Below are 21,104 nucleotides of genomic sequence, written 5' to 3' on the forward strand. Positions count from 1 at the left end.
GTGGAGCCCAGGCTGGAATCAGCCTCCTGAAGGCACATCTTGCTGCTCCTGTAGCTCTCCATCCCCATCTCTTCATCCAGCTGCTCTGAGCTTCATACTCCCTCCCTCCCATTTGCTTCCCTTTGACCTTCCCTCACCTGCTCCAAGTCCAGCTGTGGCACCTTTTCCTTTCTCCCACCCTCTTCCTCCTCCTGCTGTGCTGCGTGGATGCTGGGGAGGCAGGACCCATGCTTGAAGGGGCAGTGGGACACGGGGCACAGCAGGCTTTGCTGCAGGGGGACCTGCACACACGATGCATCCATGGGCTCACACCTCTTATACAGGTTTATAACCTTATCCAGGTGTACCTGGAAATGTAATTCCCCTCCCAGCCATCCAGGCTGAACCTCTTGTTGAGAAAGCTGAAGGCTTCGCAGGTACGTCAACCAAAAGCCAGCTACATTTGTATTTTCATGTGGGCAACATGTATTTTCATGTGGGCAACGGGGTATTTCCCCCCCAGCTTCATTCCCTCCCTCAGCAATGAGGGCACTTCCTTATCCAAACAAAACAAACCTGGCAAAGTTATTAATTGCTCGGAACAAGATCTTTATTGATTGGTATAAGGATCAATCACTTTATCTGCGGGCAGCTCTGTTAGAGCTGCCTGTGACCAGGGTATTTAGCTTAGAGATATCTGTCCCGGGCCCTGGGGAGTTTCACAGGGGAGCCCAAGGTCTCTCCAGTGCTCTTAAAAACACAGCAGGGGGTGGCGAGAATCCAGATGAGAAGAGATGGGGAAGGGCCCCTGTGACCTTCACTCAAGCCCCAGCAGCCACCAGTGGTGCCCTTGGGTGGAGTGATGGGTCCTTTCGGGTGGGCAGTGACCACAGAGCTCACCTCGATGCGGGGCTGCTCTGGTGTTTCTCTACGCCTTTGGAATGGAAACGGGCGACCAGAGATGCCCAGCGAGCCCTTTGGCCAGCTGTAACCTCCTCCCATGTCTGCGCTCGAAGGGTCGTACCTTTCACAGGAGCCTCTTGCATCGAAGTACCACTTCCCATCGCCGGCTTCAGGGAAGTCGGACAGCGCCGCTCCTCCCCACCCCCCAACTCCATCACCTTTTCTTCGCCTCCCCTTTAAGAAAAAACACATAAATAAAGAAAATTGCCATCAAAAAACCCAGCAAACCGAAAAGGGGCAGGGGAGGGGGGCTGCAGCTGGAGCCGTCCCCGGCAGCCCAGCTCTAATCTCCCGCAAACCCCTGCTATCAGAGCTTGGATCAGCATATCTAATGTAAACGAGCTTTCACACATAAATAACGTGCCACATCTGGCTATTTGGGTTTTATAGCGTCTTAGCTACCGAGCGATTTATAGAGACCGAGCTCGCTGAAGAGCAGCCCGGGCTCGGCCGGGGGAAGTTGCGGTTGCCCCGAGGTGGGGGGGAACTGAAGGGGGAGGGAGGATTTGGGCAGCGCCGGCAGAAAGCGGCTTCTCCGCATCTTGGGGGCCGGGGGGGGGGGGGGGGGGGGGCGGTGGAGGGAGGGCTCTACCCCCCGGGGGAAGAGGGGCCGGCTCAGCAGCGGGGCCGGGGCAAGGCTTAAAAGAGCCATCCAGGAACCGGCGTGTTTGCGCTTATAACCAATTTATTGCCGGCGAGCATATGGCCGGTGCTGCGCTTGGCGTCACCCGCCGGGGAGGAAAGCAAACAGACCGGGCGGTGTAAGGCCGGAGGGAGGAAGGAGCGGCCGCCCTGCGCTCGGCGGAGACAATGCGAGAGGCGCGGAGGAGCCGCCGCCGCCGCCGCGCCCACCCCTCGCCCGTTTAGGGCCCCCCCCCAGACCAGGTGAGCCCCTCCGCGGCGGGCACGGGGTGCGGAGCAACGCGGGGACCCCGGGGCGCGGGGCCGCGGGTGGGACGGGGCTGGCGACGGGGGGGGGGGGGGGGGGTGGGAGGCAGGTAGAAGTTGATGCTGAATGGAAGGGGGGGGGCGCGTCCCTCTGCCCCGACGGCGGGGTCCCTGGTCCCGGGTGCGCGGTGGGGTCGGTGGAAGCGCGGCTGGGGCGCTCCGCCCGCCTGGCCCGGGGAGGGGGGAGACACCTTCCCCCCATCCCCATCCCCTTCCCCCCCGCCCCGGTGGCGGCACACTTCTCGGCTGCGACGGCAGAGTACGCCAGAGGACCGGGAATGGCCCCGGTCCCCGCGCTCCCGCTGCCGTCACCTCTTCCCATCGCTGCCCCCGGTGCTGCCCCGACTCGGGCACGAGCACTTGGGTCCCGTCCCCACCGGACGGACCTTTCCCCCTCCTTCCTTCTCCCGAAAGGAGCCTGACCTCCCTCTTCTTCCCCGCTCTGCGCAGGGCGGGAGGGCACCGGAGTTCTCCTCGGAGGCTTAACGGGGACCCCACTCGCGACACCCCCCCCGCGCAGCCGGGCTCCCCTCCATGTTGTGTATGCGGGTGCGAGAAGTAAATTCAGATAAGAAAGTGCTCCCGGCCGTAAATCCCCGCATTGCCACTGCCCGGGGCCGGGCTCCCTTCCTCGAGGGGGGGGGACACATTGCTGACAAAGCTTAATCTCATTGCGACATGTTTAATCATTAGAGAGACGGGAGCGAATAGAGCCCGGAGGGGGAGAAGCGTTTGCCCGGCAAATAGAACAATTTATGATAGACTAGAAGGGGAAGGGAAGCCCCAGGCCGGGTTTATAGCTTGGGCCGGGTCCTGGAGCGGGGGGATTAAATAAGACCAACAAATAGGTGGGTCGGGGGGGGGGGGGGCTGCGGGTTCCGGCTTTGTGCTCGCCCGCACGGCCTTAACAAACTGCCTCTGCCACTATTGGCAATATTTTCAAAGATCTCATTAAAGTGCATTTATCAAAGCCCTAACATGTGCCCTCCGGCTCTGACATAACCCCGGCAGCCCCCAGGGAGGAGGAGGCGGGGGGGGACAAATCCCAATTTCTATTACAATTCACCACCTCGGGAGGTTGGCTGGGGGCAGGCGAGATCTCCATCTACAAATTTATAAGTAATATCGGTGAATTGGAAGGATTTCTCCGCCTTTGAAGCTTCGGGGGGAAGGAGATAGAGTAATCGTGATTATAGGAAAGCTCATTTAGATTCCTATGTCCTGGAGAAGATTTAATTGTCTGCGGGAGAAAGGATTTTGGGGGGCGCGGGGGCTTTCTTCTGAGCTTCGATGGGGAAGGCTGGGGCCGGGTCCCTTTCCGTGTGTGGGGGAAGGTTCCCCCCTTTTTTGCCCCCCTTTTTCCTCTTTTTTTTTCCTTCCTCCCCCGACACCCCTAACGCCTTTGTCGATGCCATTTTTCCAGCCGTGAAAAGAAACGGGAATTCCACCCGGCAGAAACTCCGAGCCCCGCACGTTACCATTAAGTTCCTGAAAGCGGCGGAGGATGCAGAGGGCTCTGGTTTCCCCTCCATTTCAGGAAATAGGGATTTTTGCCCCTCCCAGTCCGGGCCGCCGCTGTACCAGGTACAAGGGAACGCGGAGCCGCGGGCTCGTGGTGTCCCATCCCTTTCCACGGCCTGGCGCGGCCGCGGCCCCGCCGAACCGGCAGCATCGCTGCGGCTTCAGCGACGGAAAATGCCGTTTAAATCCCCACCACACCCCCCCCCCCCCCACCCCGGAGGATACGTGCAGAAACGATCGGTTTATGTTTTATTTTTCCTCTTTTTTTTTTTTTTTTTTTTTTTTGGTGGTGGTTTTGGGGGCCTTGTGTGGTGCCTTTTTTATTTTTTTATTTTTTCCTGATTTTTTTTTCTTAATTTTCTTGTTGGTTTTTGCTTTTTGCCTGGTTCCTTTATCACTCACAAAAGACATCTTTAAAGAAGCTGCTCTTCCTCCCCCCCCCCGCCACACTTTAAAACAAAGAGGGTGTCGCTTACAGGGGATGCTCCTGAGCTGAAGGCCCTAATAACAATTACCAGCAGCGACATGGGCTGGCTTCTCCTCCTCTATTTCTTTCAAGTAGCCCATTCTAAGAGATAAAATAAACCTGGCCCCTTAACAAAGGCTTCGTGTGGGCTTCGCTAATCCCTCCCGAGCGGCAAGGTGCTGTCCTTGTTTGTTTATTTGGGCCCTGGAGTGAGGGAAAACAATAGCTCGCACCTCGGGTCTAATCAAACAATAAAGTGATCCACCTGAGGGCTGTACCCGCGATGCGGGGCTGGGGTGCGAGTGGGAGAACCGCACAGCGCCAGACACCTTCTCACTCATTTATACATGTATTATATAGTGTTATATTTAATGTATGTGGATGATGTCGCTCGACAGAGAAGGGAATGAAGTCGGGGCGTCGGTGGCTTAAAACACAGGAAGAAACCGGGAGCTTTGCGGGTAGCGGGAGCCTAAAAGTGGAGGAGGAAGCTACGGCTCCTCGCCGTTTAAGTCCACTACCCCTGGGCTGCCCGTGGCGTGGGGAACCCGGTGGGTCCACTCCCTGCCTCGCCGGTGCGGGTGCGGGGCCACGCGTGACCAGAGAGACGCTTGAAAGCGCTCCTTCCCTCTCATCCCGCACCCAGCGCCTCTTCCCCGCTCTTAAATAACCCCCAAAACGAGCTTTAATGGCGCTAAATCCAACGCCCGCCGCTCATGGGTTGCGGGACCCGGTCCCCACGCAGGCGGAGGCGAGGGGACGAGCAGAGAGGAGGGAGGAGAAGGGTGTTTGAGCTACCTGTGAGAGCAAGCAGGTAAACAGCGACCGCGGGCAGAGGCACAAGTGCAGCCACTCCGCCTGTGTGCACCGCGCCGCCGGCCTCCTGCGGGCCTGTGCAAATAACCCGGGGGAGCGGGACGGGGGGAGCAGCCCCTGCACCCGCCCGGCACCCTCCTGCCCTACCGCCCCCTTCCCGTCGCGCTGGAGCAGCCCCACAATTCACTTGGCTGGTCCCATCCGTGGGGAGGGCCGGGCAATGCGGCGATGGGCTCCCAGTGCGGCACTGGGGCAGGGGCACAAGGAGAGGGAAGGCACGGAGGGTGGCAGGGCGCTATCGCGATAGCCGCCGACCTGCCGTCGGATTCCCAGCGCTGGGCTGCATCCCGGCCCCGCGACCGCTTCTGACGTCAAAGGGCCCGACCGGTTCTTACGTCACCACCCCGGCTGTTACGTCACGGCGCCCCTGTGCGGAGTGAGAGCGGCCGCGGGCCTCACCCTTGGCTGCTCCTTGGACACCCCCAAACCCCCATCCCCGTGGCCTCGGAGCTTCGTGCACCCGCAAGAGACCTTTGTCCTGCCGCTCGGTCCTTCCATAGCGGCTGGCACCGGGGCCCGGCTACAGCACCCCCATCCCCGGGGCCGTGTACGCCTTGAATGGGCCGCGCTTCGCTCGTGGGCAGCCCCCGCTCCGCCGCTGTCGGGCCCCACGTCGAGTGGGGCTTGCAGGATGCTCTGCCTGTGTGGTGGCATTTGAGGGTCAGTTTGGGTTTGTGTGGGTCCTTATCCTTATTCTTTTATTCTTATTTTTTATTCCTATAATTCTTATTCTTTTATTATTATCATTATTACTCTTATTCCTCTCTATTTGTACTCTTATTCCTACTATTATTCCTGTTATTTCTATTCCTACTATTATTATTCGAAGCCCGGGTCTTCCCCCGGCCCGAGGAGCGGAGCTGCCCCACGAAGCGGCACACGCCAGTGGAGATGCTCATCCTGTCCCTTCCCGGTTGGCTTCCGCCGGGATTCTTTAAATCGAGACGTTATATCGCCGGGCTGCCTCTGTCGCGACTGGCACTGGTCATTACGGCAATTTCTATCCTTTGCTCGCTGCGGTGGGAAGGAATTAAACCTCCTCCCTCCCCCCCCACGCGCTCCGAAGGCTGAATAAATCGATCGATAAGGCCGAGCCTGGCTGGAAATTGGGGCTCTGTGTCTGGTGGGTGCCCCAGACCCCCTTCCCGGGAAGGGGAGCGCCCGCCCAAAGGGGTTCCCTCGATATCGGGGAGGACTCCGGAATGGATGAAGAGATAGCCATTGAGTGCGGTTGAATACCATGACAACTAGGAACAACCTCAGATTTATTCCCAACAGTTAGGACACATTGAAAGAGGGCGTCAATCACGTATTATTTCGCCACTGAAATAAATGCAAAAACTGCGCCGAGACAAAGGGTTCCAACAGAAGCCGGACATTTGTCTACATTGCGGACATTGTTTCCAGCTTAGCCATAGGGTTGTATTTGTGTTTGCGCGGGTCCGACCACCCAGGATGTGCTCAGGGGCTCGCTTTAAAAAAAAAAAGGGGGGGAAAAAAAGATCCCTGGGCATTGTCAGCCACAGCACATACTTTATGGGAGGCAGGCTGGGGGCTGGGGGAGGAAGGATGGGGGCAGCGGGCAGGGAGAGGAGGGGAAGGTGCGGACGCATTGATCGGCAAGCCGGGGGATGTCTGAGGGACCGTCTTCTTCCTCTTCCCCACCACCAGCAGCCGCATTACCGCTCCCTTCTCCTGGAAGAGAAACTCGGTCCACTTTGGTTTTTCAGGAATAAAACCCCCTCCCAAATTGTCTGTGGACACCCCCCCCCCCCCCCTCTCCTTCCGGAAACCACCGTTATCCCCGCTCATAAGGCTGTCCCGGGCCGGGCTCCAGCTCAGGGATGAGGAAGAGGAAGGAAAAGAAGGTCCGGGCAGGGGTGCTTACGGCCGAGAGTGCGGGGAAGGGGAGGAAGGATGAAAATGAAGATAAAAGTTGGTGTCAGATAGAGAGGGAAGAAGTTGGGGAAACGCGGAGTGGAGACCATGGGCGGCCGCGCAGCACCGCGCAGCAGCGCCGGCATCCGCAGCCGGGGATGCTGCGGGGCTCTTCAGCCGTCGGAGTGTGGCTGTGTATGTGACACCTGAAAGTCCGGCCTCCCACAACGCCGTTTTGGAAAGAAGCCCCTTCACCCGCTCCTTTCCCAGGCCCCGAAAGAGAAAAACCAAAACCCCAATAAATGAGGAAAACCTCAGCTCTATTTGAAGCTCCGTTGGGCTCCAGCCCGTTAAATCAACCAAACTGGCCGGGTTTTATTCCCTTGGAAGAAGGAGGCAAAATCAATGAGACCTCTTCAAATAAAGCCCCCCTCCCTCAAGTAATCACCTCCCGCATCTCCCCGGGTCGTGACTGACGATCGCATTTTGCCAGTTCGGTTAATTTCGGAGCAAACTAGAATCAATTACTCGCTGTTTAATTTCCAGCGTTCATCCCTAAGCCTCAACCAAAATATTGACCTAGGCGGTTTAGATAAGTTGGTCTCCTGCCATCTGAGCCGCCTTCCCCCTTCGGTCCATGCGCTGAGCGCTGCCCCCGGGGCTGCGCGGGAGCGCAGGCTGCGCGGGGAGAGGGGGAGGGCACCTATCCCATAGTTATCTGTATTTTATTTCTCCGCTGCCTCGCAAGGCAATGGGTGGAAAACGCACTTTGGAGTGCGGGGAATATCGGTGCGAGGCTCTTTGTATGTAAATACAGGGCGTAAAAACAAGGGAAAAGAGAAAATCACCCCCTCCCTTCTCCCGGCGAGCCACACACCCCACCCCCCCCCCGCACCCGCGGAAGGGCCCTCCCCACGCCGGTAATTAACTGACACGTTATACCACTCATCACCAATGGTGGAAGCTCGGAGCTCGCCCAAAACCCGCAATTTCACATCTGCAAACACTGTCTTCATCCACTTGACTCCCAGGACCCGCCCACACGTGGCCAACCTTGCCCGGGTTTAATGTAGGTTTTTTTTCTCCCTCCTCTCGGCAGGTTCATGTGTGGGGACCAGCCTTACACGGACTGCTCGCTCCAGCAATGGCTCGGCTTCTCCAAGCGGCAGGCGCGGGCTCGGGGTGTTTGAGCAACAGCCAGAAGTGATTTATTTTTTCCTTCCATTTTTCTCCTTTTTTTTTTTTTATTTTTTTTCTTTTCCTTTTTTTTTTTGGTATTTTTCTTCGCTCCCTCTTTTTTCTATTTTTATTTTTAATTTTTGGCGTGTCTCTCCCCTTTTCCCCCTGGAGTTACAAACTGTTTCCGAAGCTGCTCCCGCTCTCTGAATTTCCCCCCGTGGCACGACAAGCCCGTCCGTGGAAACCACCACCGCAGAGATCCACCGCGGCGGCTCCGCGTCTTCTTTTGCACCAACCGCTTCGGTTATCTCCCTATAAACCTGTGTTCCCGTTATATTTACCCCCCCTTCCACGCGTGCCTCCCCCCCACCCCGCCCCGCTCCCCGCGGCCGTGCGCGGCGGGGCTGTCGCCGCTCCGCGTGTGCGTGGCCCCCGTGACACGGCGGGTCGGCGGAGCCGCTCCTCCAACTTCCCCTGCCTAAATTTGGCCGGAACATGTCTCTGACCAACACAAAGACGGGGTTCTCGGTGAAGGACATTTTGGACCTCCCCGACACCAACGATGAGGACGGCTCCGCTGCGGAGGGGGGTGAGGAGGAGAGCGAAGCGCCGGAACCCCCCAGGAAAGCGGGGGTGCTGGGGCAGACCCCCTTGGACGCTGTGCAGACGCTGCCTTTGAAGAACCCCTTCTACGATAGCAGCGATAATCCCTACACGCGATGGCTGGCGAGCGCCGAGGGCATCCAATACTCCCGTGAGTACCGGCGGAGACGGGGCCGCGCAGCCCCACACTCCCGGCGGTGGGGCAGGAGGGGTCGGGGAGGTGTCTGTGGGGTGTTGGGGGGTGTTCGCCGCTCGCCATTGCTGGCTGAGCCCCGGCCGGTGCCTCCGCCCGCCCCATGCCGCGGCGGGGAGAGCCGAGCTGCCCGGCGCCGGCGGGATGCGGGGAGGGATGTGGGGTGCGGAGGGTGCGCAGCGCCGAGCTCCCCCCTGACGGGCCGCTCCCGGTTGCAGTGCACGGGCTGGCGGCGGGAGGCGGCGGCCAGGACCCATCGGCCAAGTCACCGGAGCCGTCGGCAGACGAGTCACCCGACAACGAGAAGGAAGCAGCGGGCGGCGGGGACGCGGGGAAGAAGAGGAAGAGGAGGGTGCTCTTCTCCAAGGCGCAGACCTACGAGCTGGAGCGGCGGTTCCGGCAGCAGCGGTACCTGTCGGCGCCGGAGCGGGAGCACTTGGCCAGCCTGATCCGCCTCACCCCGACCCAGGTGAAGATCTGGTTCCAGAACCACCGCTACAAGATGAAGCGGGCCCGGGCCGAGAAAGGTATGGAAGTGACTCCTCTGCCCTCCCCGCGGCGGGTGGCCGTGCCGGTCTTAGTCAGGGACGGCAAACCCTGCCACACGCTCAAAGCTCAGGACTTGGCAGCCGCGACCTTCCAGACGGGAATCCCTTTCTCCGCCTATAGCGCCCAGTCCCTACAGCATATGCAATACAACGCCCAGTACAGCGCGGCCAGCAACCCCCAGTACCCCACAGCACACCACTTGGTACAAGCGCAGCAGTGGACTTGGTGAAGGCTGGAGGGGAGCGCGCATCCCCCCGCACCCGCGTACCCCCCATACGCGAAAAGAGGAGGAAAACCCCGAAATAATAAAGCGAGACAGAGAGGGAGACAGACTGATGCTCCAAAAATGAAACTCAAAACTGCGGGGGAAGGGATGGAGAGGGAAACGCTATTATTATTATTATTATTATTGCTATTATTATTATTATGTTGTTTGGATTTGTTTTTTGGGGGTTTAGTTTGGTTCTTTTTTCCCTCTCCCGTTTCTTTTCCCCTCTATTTTTTGGGGGGCGGCTCGGTTTCATTTCGGGGGGAGGCAGGGAGGGGGGAAAGGGAGGGGAGGTGTTTTTTGTGCGTCATTGTTTACAGAAATTTTTGCGCCATTCAGTGGTCCTGTCTACCTACAGCTCAAATAAAGGGGGGGGGGGGGGGGAAATCGTCAGAATTAAACAAAAAATAAAGGAAGAATAAACCCCGCTCCCCGCTGCTCCTGTGGTTTTGTGAGGACCGGGCGGGCACCCGGACACGGGGGGCTCGATTCCCCCCTTCCATGGGGATGCTCGGCCCCGTGGAGCCCCCGGTAGCTCGGAGCGGGTGTGTTTTGTGCCGTGGGGAGCGGCCGGGATGTTGGTTTCGGACGAGCTCGCTTAGGGGTTGCGCACAACTAGTCCCGAGTAACCGGGAGCAGAGGGAAAAGAAACGCGGGTTAAACCCTCGCCGTTCACCCCCGCGGGGAAGCGGCTCTTTCTGCGCGATATTTTAATACGAGTTTTAATTTTATTTAAGGAAATTTAATGTCAACTTTTAAGGAAAACAATTCACGGCATCGATAACAACGGCCAGCCGGGTTTGTTCGCTTCCTCGGCCGCCTCACAGCCACGTTACGGCGTGGGGCCGGAGGGGAGACCGGGCTAAGCAGGGCCCCCCGGCAACTTCTTCCTTGGAGGGGCAAAACTGCTTTTTTTCGGGGCGTTCGGCTTCATCCCGCTGGCGAAAATCGGGGAGAGAGGTTTAAGGATTATTTGGTATCTGTGGCTTTGCTTTTCCACCCCCCTGTGCCCCGTGGTGCGGGGTTCCCCTGACTGTAGTTTGGGTACCATCATCACCCTCCGACCCGCGTCCCCCCGCGTCCGTTTTGCGCAGAAGGGAGCTCGGAAACTTCGCGTTCAGCCCTCGGGGATGCGCCGGCGGCTGGGGCAGGTCGGGGAGAGGGGAACACTTGGGGTACCCCCCAAAAAAGGGGGAGAAGCAGCAGATTTGGGCTGGGTGCGGGTGTTGGCGGCCTGGCCGCCGTGGAACGAGGACTGGGCCCGGCCCTTGGGAAGCGGCGGCCGGTTTCGGGCGGTCGCAGCTCCGGCTCGGAGCGGGTTTGTGCAGCGCCGGGGCGGCTGCGAGCCCTTCGCCCTCCGCTGCGGGTTTTAGGCTGCTAAAGATGCTCAAACACCAAACAAATGCATCAACAAACGGCGGTTGTGCGGTGCGGGGACCGCGGCAGCGCCCGCCCCGTCCCGCCGCTATCAGGCCGAGCCGAGCGGAGCCGGTTCAGTTCAACACCCAAAGCAAAGAAACGATCGGAACCGGCCCCGCCGTGCCCCTCCGCGCCAGTCCGCCCCGGCACAGCCTCCTCCGGCCGCCAGACCCGGCAGCGCCCCTCGCTGCGGCTGGGTTGCTTTTACCCTTTTCCTGGGTTTATCTGTATTTTTATCCCCCTTTTCCCGTTCCCCCTTTCCCCGCCGCGTGAGCCCGTCCCCAAACCACCGAGGCCCGGCAGCCGCTCTGTGGACGCCACCGGTGACTTGCCCGTGCCCCTGCGGGGATCCACCGAGGCAGAGCCAGCCCGACAAGCGGGGAACCGGCCTCCAGCCCCGGGGAAGCTCCGCCGGGTCCCGGAGCAACGGCGGAACACGAATACGTGCGGGTTTTCCCCTTTGCAGCCCCAACGTGCGAGGCAGGAGCGGAGAGAAGGAAAACTGCCCCTTCTTGATTATTTTTCCCCCTGTTTTTTCCCTCTTTCTCTTTGCCCCCAGGCTCTGCTAAGTCTATAAAACCAGTTGTGTGGCCCTAACCTCCGTGGCCTTATATCTCCCATGCTGCCGGGCCAGCTCCGGGCAGTCTATCTTTGCACAATATACAGTAGACTTCACAAAACAGCACAATGGGGGAGGCAGGGAGGTGAGCATGTTAGAGGCGTGCATATTAAAGAGATGGAGGCCAAGGCAGTCAGGGCCGGGCCGGGAGTGGGGAGAGAAAGAGGAAAGACAGCCTAAGGGGGGTGGCGGGGTGGGCCCCCTCCCTGTGCCTTCCCTCCCTGTGCCTTCCCTCCCTTCTTCTCCCCCCTTCTCCCTTCTTTTTGGGGCCATTCCATTCATTTCGGGGAGGCAGTCCATCCCGGAGTCAGGGAGCAGTGTCCTTTGCGTTTTGTTAGGGCTGTCACTCGTGCTCATTGTTAGGCGTGTTCTACATGTTGTATCCCATATGGCCAGCTGGGCCGGGGGACCCCTCACAAAACCCAAATTGTGCCCAGCTTTCAAACCCAGCATTGTTGTCTGTGAAAGGAAGACGAATTAAAAATTCGTGCTATATCTATTCTGGAAGGCAAAAAAAAAAAAAACCCGGGGGGTGGGGGGGACACAAGGAAAAAGAATCCCTCTCTCTTTCTCTCCCTCTCTCCCGCTCTCTTTGAAGACTAACAGAGGCCTCCTCTTCTCCCGGTCCCCGCTGACAAGTTTCTCTCTCATTTCACAGGAAATTAGACTCTCCCCCCCGCAACGAGACCCAAGCGCATCTCCCCCGTAAAACCCACGTCGGGGCCCGCTCCTGCGCCTCCGGCCGGGCAGCGGAGCTCGGCTGCGCGGGGGCTGCGCGGGGGCTGCGCGGAGGCTGCGGCGGGCAGCAGAACAAGGCTGCATTGAGGGCCCGGTAATGTTATGCAGGCGGCCTCCCTCCGCGGCCCGGCCGTACCGCGCGGCGGGCTGGCACGTCCCGCTTCTGCCCCGGAGAAACGGCTCTTTCTTGTCGTAGCTCCTGGTTGTGCAAGGCAGGCCGCTGGCCGGGGGGGGGACGGGGACGGGAGGGAGAGAGGGGAAGGGAGGGCAATGGAAAAGGAAAATAAGGGAAAAAAAAAAAAAAGAAAAAGAAATATGGGGAAAAAGAAAAGAGGATTTAAAAAGCGGGGGGAGGGGGGTGAGGAAAAGGGAAAAAAAAAGAAGAAATTAAAAAAAAAATCCTGAAAAAATATAGAAACGGAAAACGAAAAAGAAAGGACAAAAATATAAAGGAGAAAAAGAAAAAGGGATAAAAGAAAAGGAACCAAGAAAATGAGAAAATGAGAAAAAGAGCAAAAATGAGAAAAAGAGCGAAAAGCAGGAAAATAAAAGAAAAAAGAAAAAAAGAAAAAAAGAAAAAGAAAAAACATAAAAGAAAAAAGGGAGAAAAGAAAACAGAGACAAGAAGAAAGACCATAAAAAGAAAAAAAGAAAAACAACGAACAAGAAAAAAAGAAAAACCAAGAAAACAAAAAGGGGAAAGAAAAGAAAATGGAGAAAAGAAAAAAGGACAAAAAAAAAAGGAGGAAAAGATGAAGAGGGGGACACCGCTTTCTCAACCCAACTGTCCTTGGCACTTCCAGTCCCAGGCAGAGGGGCTGCGCAGCGCTGCTCGGGCGCGCTGGTGACACCGGCCGCCCCGCTCACTGCCGTCGCTGTTGGCATCAGCCTCCCCTCTTTGCCCCGCTACCCCCCTCACCCCCCCGCTGCCCCCCTGTCCACCACCGGGAGCCGCGGGGGAGCCGCACCTCGGCAGAGCCGCCCGTCGGGTCCGGATCGCGCCACGCTCCGCGGATGATGGCGACTCGGTGCAGGAACCTGTTTGCTGGGGGGGTGAGGAGCTCTGGGTCCTGCTCCTGGGGCTCCTTTCCCTTTCCCCCCTCCATCTTTCCCCCATCTTCTCCTTCCGCCGCCCTCTCGCAGGGAGGGAGCTGCTCAGGCGGGCGGATCACCTGCTAATGAGCTGGAAGCCCCTTAAGCCCTGGAAATAACTTACTTCGTCACCTATTGACTGTTTGGCTTAGTTTGGAACCGGTGTGGATTTTTCGGGTCTTTTCAAGAGCGCCGGTCAATGAAAAGCTAAGCCAATATTTACCGAGTAGAAGGGCAACTCTCGGCGGTGTTTATTAAGGGGCTGGTGGGGAAGGGCTGCGGGGGGGGTTAAGGGTGCAGGGGGACCTGCCCGGGGCAGCTGGAGCGGCGAGATACGGCCCGGGCGGTGATGCGGCGAGAGGGCACTTGTAGCTCCAGGAGGGCGATGCTCTCCCCTCATCCCCTCCCATTGTTATCCGGCATCACCTCCAGTCACCCCCGCACTCACTCCCGTTGTCCCCACGTTGCCTCCTGTTGTTATCCCACATCCCATCCCGTTATCATCCCTGCAGCCCTACATGTTACCCGCACATCCTCTCCCTTATCATCCCCGCAAGCCCCTCCGTTATCCCCGCATCACCTACTGTCACCACCACACTCTCTTCCGTTGTCCCCCCATCCCATCTCGTTACCATCCCTCATCCTCTCCCGTTGTTATCCCACATCATCTCCCGTTACCATTCCCGCATCCCTGTACGTTAGCCCTCCATCCCTCCCTCCTATCCCCGCACCTGCAATCTCCACTCCCAGCCCCGGTCCGCGCTGGCTCCCCAGACAGAAAGAGCCGGGGGGGGTTTATTGCTCCCCGCAGCTGGAAGGATTTATGTTAGATGCATTTTAGATGTATTTTAAATGTATTTGATGGAACTCCACACCCCCCCTCGGCGAGCAGCGGCCGCAGGGAGGCAGCAGAGCCCCGCGCAGCACCGGACGCAGCACCGCTACCTCTCCGCGCTCGCCCGGGGCCGAGGCAGAGGGGAACCGGCGGGATCCGAGGCGGTGGCACCGGCCCCCGACCCCCCGTCTCCACTCCCCGCCGGGCTGGGCCCCGGGCGGCCGCAGGGCGGCGCTGCCGGATAAGGGACGCGCCGTCGGGGCCGCCCCCCCGCCCCAGGACTCCTCTCCCGTCGACGCGGCTGGTGCCGATCGCGGCCTGGAGCCTGCGCAGCGTCACACCGGGGAAACGGCCCTTGGACCAGCTCGGAGACACGGCAGCGGCTCGGACAGAAGAAGAAGAGGGATGGAGGATGGAGCCAGGAGGGGCTGGGCTCTGCTCCCAAGGAACAAGGGATGGGACAAGAGGAAACGGCCTCAAGCTGCACCAGGGCAGGTTTAGATGGAGCTGAGGAACAATTCCTGCCCCAGAGGGTGCTCAGGCATTGGAACAGGCTGCCCAGGGCAGGGCTGCAGGCACCATCCCTGCAAGGGTTCACATAGCGTGGAGATGAGGCCTCAGTGCCATGGGGCAGTGGTGGTCTTGGCAGTGCTGGGCAATGGCTGGACTGGATGAGCTTGGAGGGCTTTTCGAGCCTGGCTGGTTTTGTGATGGGGAGCACTCCAGGGGTTAATGGGAATAGTGCCACCCCTCTGTAAGAGGGAGCATCCTTGGGCCTAAACGGATGAATCCCAAGCCATTGCTTTGAAATACAACAGAGCTCTAAGCACAAATGTCAGTCCCATATCCTTACATGGGGCAAGACACCAAGCCTGGGGACTCCTACTACCCAGACTGGGGGTATTATAGCCCCTCCTGCTCCCAGGGGTCACACAGCCCTTCAAGACCCATCCTTTGGGCAAACAACACATGTCCAAGGCCTAAGCAAGGTTTGGTGCAAGGCATGCACCTGTGTCATACAGTTATGAGCATCACCAACACTAGAAGAATAACCACACCAGTGGAGCAGCGAGGGTAATGCAGCATTCCAGAGAGCACCTGCATACTCTCCTCCCAGCCTTCTATCTCTTCTCATCCCTGTGTGGAGTCAGAGGCAGCTATGGGGATGCTTACAGCTGCCTCCCTGCTTCTGAGTGCACCAGGAGCATGCCTGGCTCACACAGAGGCAGTCACACATCTAACTGCTGCAGGTACGTGCTTAAAGACATCCCTGGTTTTGAAGGATCTAACTCTAAAGTGCTTTGGGAAAGGCCAAATAAATGGTGGCCTCTGGCTGCCCATACTGTGCCTTCAGGAAGGCCCCACCACCAGCTGGTAGCCCACTGCTCTGTGCAACAGCCACAGGGGTGCTCAGGGCAGCTTTTCCCCTCCCTGTGCTGTTCAGATTGTGCTATGAGCCAAAACCAGCTTTAGAATCATCTCAATGCTCCCATGTTGTTCCAAAACCAAGAGTCCAGAAGGAGCTGGTCCCACTTCTGGCATGTGAAAGCATCTGAGCAACAGGTTAGAGCCCATAGCAGCAAGTTAGGACAGCTTTGCACCGGGAAAACCCAGTGTGGGGAAAGCGCCAGCTCTCATTCCCGAGATCTGGCTCTGGGAGAGCAGCAGCTCATTCCCAGGAGCAGCGGTACCTGCTCACCCCTCCTCAGTGACCACCCCAGCATGATCCCACCAGGAAATGCTTCCAGAGAATCAGATACAGCCCTCACCTAAGCAAACAGACTGGAGGCTTGGCACTGCCCACCCTGGACCACAGCGAGGGGCTGCCATTCCCTCTGGGGGCAGCACAATGAGCACTCTGCAACCCAGACACCTCCAGGTCTTCGCCAGGAAATAACCCATTCCCAGCCCCACAACGACCTGGTTTTCTTCACAGGCTTATCCGTCCCGTGCTTATTTCCCCCCAGGTGAAGCATCACTTAAATTCTGCATTTAATGCAGCGAACAGCAAGACTCTGATTCAGAGGGCTCACCCTCCAGTGATGGCAAATTCACTGGGGTCTGCACAGTATCATTAGTTAATGACACTTTGTACAAAGAACCACCAGTTCTGCCTCTTTTCCCTTCCTTACATGTGCATACACGTATATAAGAGCACCTAGAAACAAGAGCTGGCTGGGTTCATGGGGCGAAGACCTCACTGTGCAGCAGCCACCCCTTGGAGGTGCCCCCCATGCTCCCAGCACTGCTCCCACCTCACACAGTGGTGCCGTGGCTCCACAGATGGGGGGCCTGGCAGACATCACTCACCTGAGGGGACACGATGCTCCAGCACTTGTTCTTCTGCCACTCCTGGGTGCTTGGACCTTACCTGGGGGTGGCTGCCACCCACTTCCCAACACAAGAGGCTTCAGAGGCAGCTTCAGCACCAGCTCATGGCACTGGGTTTCTTCATGCTGCCCACACCAGCTGGCCCAGGGGGCTGGCCAAGAGGAACATCCCTCTCTGGCTCCCCTTTCTGGCAGTTGTCCTCTTCTTTCCCCTCTTCCTGGCCATATCCATGTCCAGGACATGCTGGTCCCACCCCAAACATAGAACCATAGAACAGTTAGGGCTGGAAAGGACCTTGAGATCACCCAGTTCCAACCCCCTGCCATGGGCAGGGACACCTCACACTAAACCTGTCACCCAAGGAAGGCTCTGTCCAACCTGGCCTTGAACACCGCCAGGGATGGAGCATCCGAACCAGCGGGTTCAGAGCACTTAGGACACTCCAGGTCCAAAGGACAAGCATTTGGGTTGGAAAACAAAGGATTTAAGTCTGAAGAGGGTGTTGCAGCATCCTCCCTTCCTGCAGGCTCCCAGGCTAACCACGAGCAGCAGCTCTGGCCAACCACAGCAACTGGAGTCTGCCCCATGGATAAAAAGCATGAGCATCAATGTGCAGCTCCCTCGAGGTGCTGCAGGAACGTGCTGACACACAAACCAAACAGCTCTTTTTGAAGAGTCTTTTACCTCAGACGAAAGCAACCTAAAACATGAGTTTTCACGTCTCCATTTTTATGTTGAATGTATTTTAATGTTTTATACAAATAAGTGGGGTGCATATAATAGGTCCTAGTTCAAGTCACATCTTTGGGATCTAACGGCTAGAAATCGCATCAATGCTATTGATAGAAAACATTCACGATGCGATGTAAAACAGAGCTCAGAGAAACTTGCCTTGCATTGCTGCAGTCACTGAGGCAGAGTCCTTGATCCTGCACTGAGATGAGCTGTGCTTCATGGGCTTCGGCACCGTTTCAGGGAGAAGGTTCTCCACGAGATAAAAACCGCAAGCAAAGCTGCCCGGAATAAACCGTGAAATCACATTGATCACCGCCACGGCTTGGGAACAGGCTGAACTGCTTCAACTACTACAGGAAAGAGCTGCTTTCAGAAGGTGGATGTGTATTCTGATGTAAGTGCAAAGGACACCAAAAGCAGTACACCAGCATAACTCCAAGAAACACACAGAATTCAAGCATCTCAACATACCAAACCTTATTCTGACTACAAGGAGTATATAGGATGGGGGAGGTTTGAGGGACTTAAAGCACAGGATCCTCTTAGCATCTAGTTATATCGACCCTAAGAAACTAAGTGGACTTGGTGACCATTCATGGAAAGTGGGCTTTCCATCACCAAAGTGCCAGGAAGGTCTCTACATCCTCCCCTGGTTATTGGGGCATCATTTCAGTGCCAGCCCCAAGGTCGTGGCAGGGGCTGCATCCCTCATCCCTGTGGTCACTCACTGAGGCTGATGGAGATGAGTGGGTTGTGAAGAGCACACGGGAGAGCTTCTCCCTCCCTGCGACCTGGGGGAATGTGTTGCACACATGGAATCATAGAATAACACCTTGCAGGAAGGAGGCATTTGCGGGAAGAGTTCATCTCCTGTTGTCCAAGACTATAAAAACCAAGATAATCCCTGAAGGACTTCCCCAGTCATGGAGCTTCCTGGCTATTTTCTTATTCAAACACACCTTTTCCCCCTCTTCAAAGCTGTGCCACAAAAGCCTGAAAGTCCCAGGTTGTTCTAACCCAGACAAGCACACATCTGATTTGTTATCCAAGATCAGACCAAGAAATTCAGCTTCAATATGCTTCTGATAAAAACGGCCTTAGATCCCTCACGTCTTTTATCCAAGGCTCAGCCCAGGCTTCACCCTCAGCTACACCATGGAGAAGGACTTGCCTTGCTCCCTGTTCAGGAAGCCAAAGGGGTGCAGAGCTGCTCCCAGAGGAGCCCAGAGCCCGATAACTCTGCAGAGGAGAGGATGCAACAGCAATGGTGCGGGACATCAGAGCCTGTGGTGCACACAATGGGAGAGATGCGCTCTTTGACAGTGCTTCACTGCTGGGTTTGCTTGTTCCTCTTCCTCCTCTTGCTTCCATAACCCCTCCAGTGCTTGAAGAAATCCAGCCCATGGCGCAGCAGCTTTCCTTCCACAACCTAAGCACAAGCAGAAAGATGCTTAGTTCAGTAAATGGGGCAGGAATCATAGAAGAGGTTGGGTTGAAGGGACCTTAAAGCTCCTCCAGCTCCAACCCCTGCTCCCACGGCCAGGGACCCCTTCCACTGGAGCAGCTTGCTCCAAGCCCCTGTGCCCAGCCTGGCCTCGAGCACTGCCAGGGACAGTCTGTGTGCCTCCAAACACAGCTGCAGCAAACAACCCTTGAGGTTTTTCCCCAGCTATACTCACTAAAGCTCACCACAGCCATAAGAACCCCATTAGGAGTAGGGTGTAGCCTGAGCCAGGTGTAAATCCCAGCCCATGGAGTGATCCCAGAAAACCCATTTGTACACAAGTGACTTCTAACCTGACCTTACTTTGCCTTAGAAGAAAGACAAGACCTTGCCTTTGCTGAGATGCAAGCAGAGCTCAGCGTGCATCACAGATACCCAGAGAGTTTTGGAATTCCCACACCGCTTTCATCCCAGGTGCCGTGGGGCAGCAGCTACGTGTCAGACCCACCACCTCCATGCTCAGGTCCCATGACAAGGGAGGAAGGAGAGGGGACTGCTGGTGATTTCAGAGGTTGCCACAGAGCCCAGAGGAAGGGAGTAGCACGAGCCCTATGGTGGGAATGAGCACCCTCAGACCCACAAAGGGGCTAAGGGGAGAACATTTCACTGCCACCCTTGCAGATCCTTGGCTCCATGGATGCTGCCTTCACACGTGCATCCATTGTGATCATCACCAGCCTCAATCTATATATGCAACGCATGAATTTACACACCCATTCAAGAAAGGCACAGAAAGGGGTGCTGGCAGTGCTAGGCAGCACATTAATTCACCCCTGCCATAGCAGCAGTTTGTCCAGCATGAAAATACATCAGGTTCATGCAGTTCTTACCACGAATTCCCAAAGACAAAGGCTTTAAAGGTCAAAAGAAAAACCTCGCTCATGGCTTATAGGATGCTTGTTTTGAAGCAATGGATAAACGCAGGACTTGCCTTTGATGGTCCTTTCAGAGCTAGGCAACAGCTGGATGAAAATCCACTACAAAAGAGAATTCACTGTTATTGTTAGCAGTGACTTGGGATAGCAGCTGTTTGCTGTGGTCTTCAGGAGACTGCCTGATTTGTCCCTCTCAAGTGAGGCCACTTAAAACTCCGTATTACAGAGGGGAAGCAAACAGCAACTGGAACATCGGCAGCTTGTTCGTGGCTTGGCTCTCTTAAGGTAAGTGGTTCAGAAACAAAACTCAACCCAGAGCCAACAAAGAACAAATGAAGCTGATTAAGAGGAGGAGGGAAGGAGAAGCAAAGACGGTAGCATAGGAACACAGAATCAGCCAGGCTGGAAAAGACCTTTAAGATCAACAAGCCCGACCTTTATGGTCACCCCATCTGTACCAGCCGGCATCCCACCACTCCCTGTGCTGGGCACTGGAACTGCATACTCCCTTCCAATATAAAGATCGGCAAAAATAAATCCATTAAAATAGATGGATTCCAAAATTAAACCGATGGAGAAATGCTAATATTGAAAGTGATTTTTGCAGTCCAGGTCATCCAGGATTAACTTTTCTTCTCTATTCTTTCTGAACCAAGTACTTCTGTGTTTGCAGCCCGCGGGTACCAACCACCCCACTATTAAACTGCAGCCTCAGTGCTCTACTGAGACAGAAACCTGGGCAAAATCTGCTCTGTCCGAAGTCATTCTGGGACAGACAGGCAGTAAGTGAGTGACTGCCAGCTGGTACAGACAATCCCAGAACCCTGGCATTGTCATCTTCAGGGGGAGCAGAAGTTTTCATAAGGGTTATGGCAACGGTACATTAGCTCTGGGAAAATGCTTCACCAAAAAGCACATGAACCTCAAGCTCCCACCTGTACTGACATGTGTGGGTCCACCCCCTGCTGATCCCGAGCCCATCAAAGTCTGAAGACACCCATTAACCTCACTGAAGGACCTTTTTGCCTTTGGAAGACTCAGACTTTGGGAAATGTTGTTTTCTGGACACTCCAGCATCTGTAAAGGAATAAATCAGCTCAGTGGCATCTTCTAAGCCATCTGGCCTAACATATCACCAGTTTACCACTGTCACGGAGACCCTAAATGAATCTAGACTCTCCATTTAGCTAAAACATTGTGGAAGTATTCATATAGGAACCTAAAAGCAAGCACTGTTCAACTCCATCCCACCCGCAGCTCAGATGTAAAGCTGAAGCAGTAAACAAGGTAAGACTGTTTTTCCATAACAAGTCAATTTTGTTTGGCTTAAACTAAAGCCCTAGGGCTGCCTTTTCCTTTGTAGCCATGCTTTGTGTCTGGGTTAAGAACCTTAAAGTATGCTAGAGACGGGCTTTTGTTCTCCATCGCCTTGCTTTTACCTCTCTGTTACTGCTGAGGTCAGATCTTCAGCGAGTGGCAAACAGCATCTCTCCATTAGAGCCCATAGGGTGTGCTCCAGCTGAGAGCACACTG

At 56.4% G+C, this 21,104-nt stretch overlaps 1 protein-coding gene across 2 annotated transcripts; it reads left to right on the forward strand.

Annotated features, from left to right (window-relative positions):
• The first annotated feature begins 7,903 nt into the window (after positions 1-7,903).
• Positions 7,904-9,598, forward strand: NKX2-2 (NK2 homeobox 2). 2 transcript variants are annotated; one of them, XM_057433161.1, is made up of 3 exons: positions 7,904-8,564; positions 8,825-9,133; positions 9,276-9,598. In XM_057433161.1, the coding sequence occupies exons 1-3, from the start codon at positions 8,306-8,308 to the stop codon at positions 9,503-9,505; spliced, it is 798 nt and encodes a 265-aa protein (XP_057289144.1). In that variant the 5' UTR covers positions 7,904-8,305; the 3' UTR covers positions 9,506-9,598. The 2 variants fall into 2 exon arrangements, with proteins under 2 accessions (XP_057289144.1, XP_057289143.1); XM_057433160.1 differs by having other exon boundaries at positions 8,825-9,598.
• Positions 9,599-21,104: the final 11,506 nt, after the last annotated feature.

This window comes from Pezoporus wallicus, unplaced genomic scaffold (genome assembly GCF_028554395.1).
Source record: "Pezoporus wallicus isolate ANWC-B61680 ecotype Strahan unplaced genomic scaffold, APGP_CSIRO_Pwel_v1 contig_5416, whole genome shotgun sequence".
Classification (NCBI taxonomy): domain Eukaryota; kingdom Metazoa; phylum Chordata; class Aves; order Psittaciformes; family Psittacidae; genus Pezoporus; species Pezoporus wallicus.